The sequence below is a fragment of the Carassius gibelio genome, chromosome B4 (genome assembly GCF_023724105.1).
Source record: "Carassius gibelio isolate Cgi1373 ecotype wild population from Czech Republic chromosome B4, carGib1.2-hapl.c, whole genome shotgun sequence".
Classification (NCBI taxonomy): domain Eukaryota; kingdom Metazoa; phylum Chordata; class Actinopteri; order Cypriniformes; family Cyprinidae; genus Carassius; species Carassius gibelio.
In genome coordinates, this window is record NC_068399.1 from 17,079,478 (window position 1) to 17,090,837 (window position 11,360).

General features: G+C 37.3%; 1 protein-coding gene across 3 annotated transcripts; it reads right to left on the minus strand.

Moving 5' to 3' along the window:
* Positions 1-376: 376 nt before the first annotated feature.
* Positions 377-9,053, minus strand: LOC127956536 (ATP-dependent DNA helicase Q1). 3 transcript variants are annotated; one of them, XM_052554566.1, is made up of 16 exons: positions 8,764-9,053; positions 8,542-8,592; positions 7,919-8,137; positions 7,137-7,316; positions 6,934-7,040; positions 6,666-6,864; positions 6,418-6,584; positions 6,258-6,333; positions 5,684-5,832; positions 5,487-5,604; positions 3,387-3,525; positions 3,067-3,158; positions 2,773-2,989; positions 2,550-2,676; positions 2,078-2,256; positions 377-1,460 (listed from the first exon to the last, which is right to left on the minus strand). In XM_052554566.1, the coding sequence occupies exons 2-15, from the start codon at positions 8,555-8,557 to the stop codon at positions 2,101-2,103; spliced, it is 1,962 nt and encodes a 653-aa protein (XP_052410526.1). In that variant the 5' UTR covers positions 8,558-8,592; positions 8,764-9,053; the 3' UTR covers positions 377-1,460; positions 2,078-2,100. The 3 variants fall into 3 exon arrangements, with proteins under 3 accessions (XP_052410526.1, XP_052410527.1, XP_052410528.1); XM_052554567.1 differs by having other exon boundaries at positions 2,078-2,217; positions 8,764-9,052; XM_052554568.1 differs by lacking the exon at positions 8,764-9,053 and adding an exon at positions 8,354-8,437 and having other exon boundaries at positions 8,542-8,567.
* Positions 9,054-11,360: the final 2,307 nt, after the last annotated feature.

Consider the following 11,360-nt stretch of genomic DNA (forward strand, 5'->3'; position numbering starts at 1 on the left):
AATGAGCACTAAAATCAGCATATTTAAATGACTTGTAATAATGGCTGCTGAAGAAAATTAGTTAATAAATTTATATACAAATGGATAATTTAATTTATAATATTTCACATTATAAATCGTTTTATTGTATTTTTGATTAAATAACTTAAGCTAAGCTTTGGACTTCTTTCTAAATCACTGTAAATTTTACCAATCCCAAACTTGAACAATAGTGCATGTTCAAAAATGTGCCATTTCATTAACATTTACTCACAATAACTGCAGTAAATGACATTTCGAAACTGCTTTCACAGTATTAGACATCAAGTGGCATAACTGCCATTAAATGCATTGCTGACAAAAATAAGCAACAACTATGAAACAAAAACAAGTCATATTTGTTTAAAATATTTTCCTGTGATTTATTTTCTTTTGTCAGTTGTACATATGTAATTGAATATACTATGTCAAAAATGATACAAGTGACATTTAAGGAAGGTTTGCAATATAAATGTACTATTTTGCCATGTTCCCAACATTAAGTGCTGACTGACTAAATAAAAAATAAAAAAAACTAATAAAAATGTAGACTATTGATATATATTTATTTAATTACTGCAACATTGTCTCTAAAATCCTAAGCAATCAAGTTTAATGAAGTAAAATTCAACCCCCATTCATGGTTCTTTGAAATATGCAAATTATAAGGGTAAAATTGTAATTATCACCTTTCAGAGACTAAGTTTAGTCTTTGTAATTATCACTATAGCAGTTACAATGGGCTGTTTTTTCATCCAAAATTACTTAAATAACATGGCTAGAAGTGTTTTTTGTCAAAACCAACTAAAGTTTATTTCCCCCCAAAATTATCTTCAAACTACAAAATAAAATGCAACAGAGATCAGAAAGGAAACATAATTCACTGTATGAGCTTCCTCCTCATGCTAACATGAGTCCATAAATTCTTGGCACCTCTGGCTATGGTCGTCCTCGATGGGAAACGGAGGGTTTTGAAGGGCTCTCTTATACATCTCAGCATCTCAGGCTGGGAGCTTTGCAAGTGCTCATGGGAAATGTAGTTGATTCGTCTCAACTGCTTGCTATAGTAACTGTGCAGATGGTGTAGCTCCTCCACAGCAGCTGCAGAGATGATAGAGATCTCAGAAGGTGTGCTAACCAGATCCGCCTTCGCCTGGTCAGCATTAACAGCACAGTTCTGAGTTAACGGATCTTACTGCCTCCTTTTCAGTGATGAAGATTGCTGTGCAGGGTAGTTTTTAAGGCCTTTCTCTTCTTCACTTTAACAATTCTGTTCTTCTACAAGATTGACCTCAACATCAATCTCAAATACTGAAGTTGGCTTTACATACACAGTTGCTTCCGAAGCATTGATTTTTACTGATTTTAGGTTTGTTATGCATCTGAATGGCCACGTTGGACACATCGATCAAGGCTGTCTCGACTTGCTCTTGTGTCTCAACCTAAGAAAAGAGAAGAAATTACTAGTTTGTATTATTAGTAGAGCTGTCATTAAGAGAAATGCAAAGCTAGAGAGGAGATTAATGACACATGCAAAAAAGCATTAAAGAGACAGCTAACCCAAAACTTTTTGTCATTATATACTCGCCCTTAACTTGTCCCAAACTCACTTTCCCAACAGTTGGCAGAAGCCATCAACTTCCATAGTATTTTTTTTCTTCCCAGTATGGAAGTCAATGGTTTCCATTAACTTCTTCAAAATATCTTTATTCGTATTCAGCAGAAGAAAGTTATACAGGTTTGGAACAATTTAAGGGTGAGTAAATGATGACATTTTTTGTGAATTATCCCTTTAAGATTGTTAGTTCCAATTGTAATATTCATTTTGTCTAGAACACAACATGCAAATAAAAAACACCATGGAATAGACTAAGCATATTTAAATAATATGTGAAGTTTGATGTGGATGCAATAAAAATCATATTAGGTGACTATCATAAACACAAGCACAACTAAGAAAAAAGAAAGTGGTAGAGGTTCCCCTCATTAAATTCTGGAGTGTTTATTTGGCAATGTTAACATGCTTTTGTTCTGTGCATATGGAATAAATGAACTGTACTTTTTGGTTCTTCTCCTTAAGAACTAGGGAAGAGTCTTGACTTTCTTGGCCACTGATTTTTTGCCGTCACTGTCAGCTGGTCTCTTTCCCTCTACTTTGGCACTACTTTTCTCCCCAGCACTTTCTGACACTTTCTTTACCTGTGGGGCGGCACAACAGCTCGTTACCTGTCGTGGGCACTATAAAAAGTCACATGAAAACATTTGGAACTGGAAACTGTAGGAACAGAAGAGATGTTCAGTTAAAATTGAGCAAACACAATAAATATTTGTATTACCAAGTAGCACAACTGCAACAAAGAAAAGAATCAAGGATTTTGTTTATTGAATCTGGCCAGTTGTCACTATTGAAAGAAGTTCAGGAAAGTGTTGGCACTCATACAACAATTTTAATCTAGAAATGTGCCTGAATCTATGGAAAAACAGGACTGCTTGCACATGAAATCTTCTGCTGAATTTATTGACTGACTTACAGTAGCGTGTGACATCATTCTCCTCATCTTCATAGTGATGGAGTGATTCTCATTCTTCAGGAGAGCTGCCTTACGGCCCAGCTTTAAGTAGAAGTGGGTTGTGTAGGGAGTGAAGCTAAAGTCCTCACTTGTGAATGAAAGAGAACAGAGTTAAAGAACTAAACTAAAAGGACAAAGTACCTAATATAATCATACTTAAGCCATCAAACCGGTCTGAAAATACCTGAAGTAGCCATGCAACAAAAGGTGGATGATAATGGACTCCACTTCCAAGCGTGACAGTGACGTGACCTTTATCGTTTTGCGATGCTTGGCAGGCCCTTTTCCCAACCAAGCATCACAGACTTTCAGAGGGGTCAACTTTTCATCCACAGAGCTGGCCATTTCTACTATGGTGACAACGTCTCGAGCTTGTTTGGTGATGTCCATTGTGATGTACTCTAAAAAAAATACAAATAAATATATCAAACCATACACGATTGACACCCGGTTGGTAAAAAGTGTGAGAGACTCTTACCATTGCCATGTCGACAAACATCACACATTTGGTTGCACTCATCATCATCCCAAACTTCATCAAAATGAACAGCCATCATAGCACGCCGACACCTATATTTTACACGAGAGTCATATCTTATATACAAATACACAACCCTAAAATAAACAGGCCACATGAAGTTGAAATATTATAAAGTCTGGAGTTTTGCACTGATTTTCAGTCTAGCCAGTCTGATGATAGTTGATGGATTTCATGTAAAATTGCTTAGTATATAAGGCCGTTGTTTCAGAAACCAACACAACAGTGGTATCCTACATATTCTGTGTATTTTGACTCACCGGTCCACATTTTGACAATATGCCACCATATTCTGTAGCTTCTGCTGCCCAGTGTTCTCCATCACAACCATACTGCTTATTCTGAAGATGTCTGCAAACCCGAAGAATACAATACAGTCTGCCGAGCCATCATCCCTGCCTGAAATAAAAAAAAAATGAAGTGAATGATAAATTAATGAATAAAGTACAAACATTACTTTTGGATTTTAATGTTAATGGAAATACTTCCTTCCGCCATAGCAGCATATACAGTCTTGTTCAAAATAATAGCAGTACAATGTGACTAACCAGAATAATCAAGGTTTTTAGTATATTTTTTATTGCTACGTGGCAAACAAGTTACCAGTAGGTTCAGTAGATTGTCAGAAAACAAACAAGACCCAGCATTCATGATATGCACGCTCTTAAGGCTGTGCAATTGGGCAATTAGTTGAAAGGGGTGTGTTCAAAAAAATAGCAGTGTCTACCTTTGACTGTACAAACTCAAAACTATTTTGTACAAACATTTTTTTTTTTTCTGGGATTTAGCAATCCTGTGAATCACTAAACTAATATTTAGTTGTATGACCACAGTTTTTTAAAACTGCTTGACATCTGTGTGGCATGGAGTCAACCAACTTGTGGCACCTCTCAGCTGTTATTCCACTCCATGATTCTTTAACAACATTCCACAATTCATTCACATTTCTTGGTTTTGCTTCAGAAACAGCATTTTTGATATCACCCCACAAGTTCTCAATTGGATTAAGGTCTGGAGATTGGGCTGGCCACTCCATAACATTAATTTTGTTGGTTTGGAACCAAGACTTTACTAGTTTGTTTTGGGTCATTGTCTTGTTGAAACAACCATTTCAAGGGCATGTCCTCTTCAGCATAGGGCAACATGACCTCTTCAAGTATTTTAACATATGCAAACTGATCCATGATCCCTGGTATGCGATAAATAGGCCCAACACCATAGTAGGAGATACATGCCCATATCATGATGCTTGCACCTCCATGCTTCACGGTCTTCACTGTGTACTGTGGCTTGAATTCAGAGTTTGGGGGTCGTCTCACAAACTGCCTGTGGCCCTTGGACCCAAAAAGAACAATTTTACTTTCATCAGTCCACAAAATGTTCCTCCATTTCTCTTTAGGCCAGTTGATGTGTTCTTTGGCAAATTGTAACCTCTTCTGCACATGCCTTTTTTTTAACAGAGGGACTTTGCGGGGGATTCTTGAAAATAGATTAGCTTCACACAGACGTCTTCTAACTGTCACAGTACTTACAGGTAACTCCAGACTGTCTTTGATCATCCTGGAGGTGATCATTGGCTGAGCCTTTGCCATTCTGGTTATTCTTCTATCCATTTTGATGGTTGTCTTCCGTTTTCTTCCACGTCTCTCAGGTTTTGCTCTCCATTTTAAGGCATTGGAGATCATTTTAGCTGAACAGCCTATCATTTTTTGCACCTCTTTATAGGTTTTCCCCTCTCTAATCAACTTTTTAATCAAAGTACGCTGTTCTTCTGAACAATGTCTTGAACGACCCATTTTCCTCAGCTTTCAAATGCATGTTCAACAAGTGTTGGCTTCATCCTTAAATAGGGGCCACCTGATTCACACCTGTTTCTTCACAAAATTGATGACCTCAGTGATTGAATGCCACACTGCTATTTTTTTGAACACACCCCTTTCAACTAATTCAACTAATTGCCCAATTGCACAGCCTTAAGAGCGTGCATATCATGAATGCTGGGTCTCATTCGTTTTCTGAGAATCTACTGAACCTACTGGTAACTTGTTTGCCACGTAGCAATAAAAAAAATACGAAAAACCTTGATTATTCTGGTTATTCACATTGTACTGCTATTATTTTGAACAATACTGTATAACAGGTTATACCAGCATACTGTTTCAGAGTTAAACAGATTATTGAATTTTGTTTTAAAACATAGGACTTGTTTTATCCATCAGTTGCTGAATGCAAGAAAGAGGCAGAGATTAAAAGGACAAAATGACTGGAAAAGTCTGGCACCAAATTATGACATTTTTATTTTTTTAAAATTACAAAAAGGAAAAAAGAAATAGAACATGTGTGGATGTATTGTTGCCTACCTGCACGTCCACTCTCCTGATAGTAATTTTCGATAGATTTGCTGATGGTGTGATGGATAACAAATCGAACATCTGCCTTGTCAATGCCCATCCCAAAAGCCACAGTGGCAACGACCACCTACACAGACACAAACATAACATTACAGGAGGGCAATTACAAAAACAGGCAACAACAACAGTAGCTCTGCAGGTGCAACCTGGATCTTCTTGGAGGACCACCGCTGATGCACCAGAGACTTGTCTGAAGGCTCCATGTTGGCGTGGTATGGCTGAGCAAGAATGTTTCTCTTCTGCAGGTCTGTAGCCACGGCTTCTGCATCCTTCTGGGAGAACACATACACGATTCCTGCAAATATAACATATATTGTGCATTTTGATTAAGTGGTTTTCAAATACATACTGAAGAAATTGTGACATGTGGAGAGCATAACAGCCCGTTCACTCCAAGAACAATAACTATGCAAGTATCAATACCAATACATGGCAACTTTGTTTATTATGGCTGCACGCTGCTGTTGTGTTGTCTGGCACTCTAAAAGCCCTTTAAAGGCAACTGCATTCTGATTGGCAGTCAATGATTTTCATTGTTCATCAGCTGGAAGAATTCAGTCAGAAAGTGATTCCAATGATATTGTTCCTCTGTGTGTTTATCAATATATCGGTGAAGTGGACATCCGTAGTCTGTCAAGAGTAGAACAATTCTTAAAACTTTATGATTATGGTTCTTGGTGTGAAGGGAAATTGACTCCTGTAGCAATTAAAATGAGTTACCTGATTGGTTTTTGTATCTTTCTCTAATCAGCTGTGCAATTTGGTCGGTACAGTCGTCGCTATCTTTAAAACGAACCTGTAGAAGTAAGAAGACAAATCATTCGGATCCAATTGGCTTATTTTCTAGCAGCGATAAGAGCGAAAAAATAGATAAGCATACCTCATAGTAAAGGTTTGGTCTGTTGAACGGTGCTGTCAGAGTGATGGGTTCCTGAACACACAGAATCTTCTGGCAATCTTTAAGGACGCTGCTGGTTGCTGTGGCAGTCAGTCCAACCAATGGGACTTTAGGGAACTGGCGCTTTAGGATACCCAGAAGCTTGTAATCTAAAAAAAAAAAGGAATAAATGACAAATTCAATCACGGGATATGATCTTTTTACCCAGTCAGGGTGAAACAGAATCTCACCTGGCCGGAAGTCATGCCCCCACTGACTGCAGCAGTGAACTTCATCAACGGCGATGCGTGCCAACAGACTCATGTTGTAGGCCTTTTCTAGTTTGGACATCAGTAGTTTGCTCTTGGCGATTTTCTCAGGGGTTACATAGAGCAACTTGAAGGGGCTGTTTTTATCTATCATCCCTGCCAAGACACGCTTAGAGTCCTCCTGCAGATGAACATGAACATCAGCATTGTATATGTCTCAAATCTGTCCAGTACATCCGACCAACTGTACCTTTGTACTGGAAGAATTGAGAGTCACTGCCGGGACATTAACGGACTTCAGATACATCAGCTGATCCTCCATTAGAGACACCAATGGGGCGATAACTAATGTATAACCTGATAAATGCAACCATACGAAAGACATGCGCAGGAATTCACATCAGAGTACTCAAAATTCATTCTTTATTTAAATATGTGTGTGCGAGCATGTACCCTTGGAGCAGAGGGCTGGCAGTTGGTAACACAGGCTTTTTCCTCGTCCAGTGGGCATTACCAGGAAAAGGTCTTTCCCTGACATGCTGAGATTTATGGCCGTCCGTTGCAGGGGGCGAAATTTGGTGAGCTGGAACACGCTAGCCAGCTTCGCCTGAACTTCTTCAGACCATGGGAAACCTGGAGACAGAGCAGTAAAAATAAAAATTACAGACAGCTCCTTATATTTCTGTATTCAACTTCATTACACAAAACACACAACTTGAACAAGCAGAAGATTTTTTTTATGTTATAAAAAAAAAAAAAACTCTTGTATCATATGCTCACCAACGTTTAATTTGTTCAAAAATACAATAAAAACCATACAATTGCGAAATATTACAACAATTTAAATATTTAAAAGGTCTTCAATGTCAAATAAACCTTCAGAAATCATTCCATTATGCTGCTTTGCTGCTCAAGAAATGTTTCTTCTTATCATCAATGTTGAAAACAAGGGTTTCCTTGTGGAAACTGAGATTATTTTTTAATTATTATTAATATATTATTATTTTTTATTTTTCTTTGATAAAATAGAAAGTTCAAAAGAACAGCATTTATTTGAAACAAAACTCTTTTGCGATATTATAAATGCCTTTGCTGTCTGATCATATTAATGTATTGTTTCTGAATGAACTCCTCATAAGCTTCTTCTTTGCCACAATCAACTTTGTTGCTGCTTTGAAACAAAATGCATTGTGAACAGCACTATACTAGTCATTTCAACTGTGAGCGAGGGATACCTGACTCCTCATAGTGCTTTAGGTCCTGTTTGCTGAAGGATGGTTTGGGAGGTTTGCTGGATCCAGAGGGCTGCGCCGAGCTGCAGGCTCCCTCCAGGACTTGCAGGAGTTTGTTTTTCCGGGAGTTCAGCTTCGTCTGTTTCTCCAGCAGCTCAGAGATCTGCAGTTCCACCATCTCCAACTCTGCCTCCACCGAGTCCAGTTCTGCTTGAGCATCATCTGTGAAGAACAGGACTTTCTTGAGTCTCATTCTCTAACTAAAAGCCTGTACGCATTTACTAGAGAGCGTGTAACTTTTCCATGCACTGATTTTCTACAAAACACACAAATCCCTTGAGATTCAAGGTTCTAGTGCTGTATAATAATTCCCTGTGTCTCTCACATGAGCCGGGCTTCACAGAGAGATGATAGAGATGATAATGATAGAAGTCTCACCAGTGTTTACCTGCCTCGCTCTTCAAGGGAGCATTAGGAAACATCCTGACAGACCCATTCATGTCCTCAAACGCACACTTTTCACTTAAAAAATATATTCTATAATAATCATGTTTTGTATTTACATCACAAATTACTAAGTGTGTATAATAACAAGATTGTACATAATGAATACAAGAGAGACTCACCAACATTATTCGCCATTTTACGCAGTTCTTCAATATCACAGATGAGGATGACTGTTGGAGACAATAAATCAGCATTTTTGCTTTCTTTGTAAGTAAAAATACATGAAGAAGATTTGAGAAACTGTAATGAATGGACATATGCACTGTTGTGTCGACACGAGTCACGTTCAACATTTATTAATAACACACCATTTGAATGAAAACGTATTTCTGGTAACTCACCCCTGAGCGATCATGGGTCTGTTTCACTTTCTCTTGTATGATCTCGTTTCTCTGGCTCAGATGAAACCCTCCCTCGTTGCCCCACTCGACCATTAACCGGGAAACTTTAACTGACCAATCACGAGACTGGAAATACAAGCGTCCAGACCAAACAAGAGTCTTGAGCAATGGAAAAACAATCCTCCCGTAGTCCGAGCACAAAGCTATAGATGTAATCAATTATGCGTTTCAAAGAATATTTATTGTGGGTAACGTTAGTACATACATTGGTTTAAAGTAATGCATATTAGAAATGATACACACTGTTAAACAGGAGACCAGGAAGTGGATTTTTATTTTTCAAAATAAAAGTCAGTGTATGGTGTCGTGAATGACAGTAGACAACAAATGATTGAAAACACGTATTACACGCTCACTGATTTATTTAATTGGTTTATGTCCAGTGGGTATACATCAGAATTCTCTCAGATACTGCCTTTTCCAATGAAAGTCATGCTCATCTTTAAGTGTCAAGTTCAAAATAATAACTTGCTACATCTAGTTGTTTCTGAACCAAAAACACAAGCAGTAACTACAATTTGCACAGTAATCAAATGCACATGACTTGCTGATAAAAACTGATGAGACTGATACTCCGCCAGACATAAATGCAAATGTGAATTTCTGTTTACAGTATATGTAACACATTGCTACAAAAATAAATGTTCTGTATACATTACAAATGTGCATAATCACATTCAACTTTTACCTGCTGTTTAAATCTGTATCTAAAAGCTTAATGTGATACATAATAGCATTCAGCTAGACAAAACTGTTTAAGTATACTGTATAGTATAGCAAGCAGTGTCAAGAAAAAAGTCAAACAAAAATTAAATGTGTATAAAGCACAAAAATAATAATAATAATAATAATAATAATAATAATAATAATAATAATAATAATAAAAATAAATAAATAAATAATGAGGCATGATTTCAATGTTTTGGGGGAGTTAATGCATTTTTTTAGACATGTTAAGAAACCCATAAAACAGTTTAGGTAATGCTAAAACAGTTTGAAAAATGAGCTAAATAAAGAAAGTGGTTCACTAACAACACAATTAATTAATCTGTCCAACTTCCATTCCATCTATCCTATAGTATTGCAGGGCTGCTGGAGACATACGTTCCAATTATGTTATCCATAATTTTTTACTAATTTGGACTACAGTAGTTTTAAACATGCAAGTATATTGATGAAAATGTTTTGAGATGCAATCACAACAATCTCCACAAGAGGCTGCAATAAACAAAGAAATAATTTCATTTGCCTATCCTGATCCATAGACCCTGAGAAAAATGTATCCTCTTTAAACAACGTCTACCTACCACCCCTCTTTTAATAGGATATTTCCTCTCCCTGTACCACTTACACGAAAATGCAATGAATATTAATTAAATGTAAATAATAAAACAAATATGTAGATTACTAAAGGAATGGTTTACTCTAAAATGAACATTCACTCAAAACTTCCTCACCCTGGAGCCACCCAGGAAGAAGACAAATTGGTTCCTTCATCGGAACAGATTTGAGAAGAAAAAAGTGATCTGTGTCTGAATCAGTAGAGAAATACGAACAGATCAAGCAAAAACAGTTCTAAACAAAAATGTCAGTGGATTTTATTGTGAGAGGACAAGATGTATTTTTCACTGAAGAAAGCAAAAAGTGGCACCTTTCTTACAATCAGTTTTTTGCTTCTAAAGAGATTAATTGATGGACAAGAGCTGTGTGGATTATTAGTAGATCACTGTTATGTTTTTATCAGCTGTTTTCAATTCTCATTCTGACGGCACCCATTCACTGCAGAGTATCTGTTGGTGAAGTGATGTGATACAAAAGTTCTCTAAATCTGTTCTAATAATGTAACAAACTCATCTGAATTTGGGATGGGCTGAGGCTGAGTAAGTTTAGGTGATTTTTTGTTTAGTTTTTTGGACTATTACTTTACTCTCATGTGGGAACTGGCTTGCATTTTTTATACATTTATATCAAGCAGAAGGTATAAGATGTGATTTCATATCTGACCGTTCATTATTGCTTGTTTAATGTTTCCATGTTTCAAGCGTTACAGTAATGCTTGTCTTTCCTGTAGAAGCACTCTGGGCCAGATTACCTGCTTTCAGAAGCACTGAAGATTCAGGCAAGATGTGCCCCATATGCATCCCACAAATGCCTTAAAGACATTTTCACAAGCCAGAAACTGAACAAAGCAAGTTCCTTGCTTCAAACTGGCTTTAAAGGGCAGCCCTTTAATAAAACTTCGGCAATATGCTTTTCTTTGAGAGACTAAGTTCCCTGAATCCTTGTCTGGCCACTTCAGTGTTTTCAGCTCAAGGCCCAGCTGTTACATACAGTCAATGCGACACTTATTTTTCCATTAAATACTGTATACTTTCGGGTTCAGTGTAATCAAAAGTCATTAATGACAGACAATCGCGTTTCTATAGTTGAGGCGTCTGAATGTACAACAGCATTGAGAACAGCAATGAAGGTCCAACACAGAGGATCTGTTCTCACAAGTTCTTGGCCCTAGCAGATGTGCTCCATGACATTTAAGC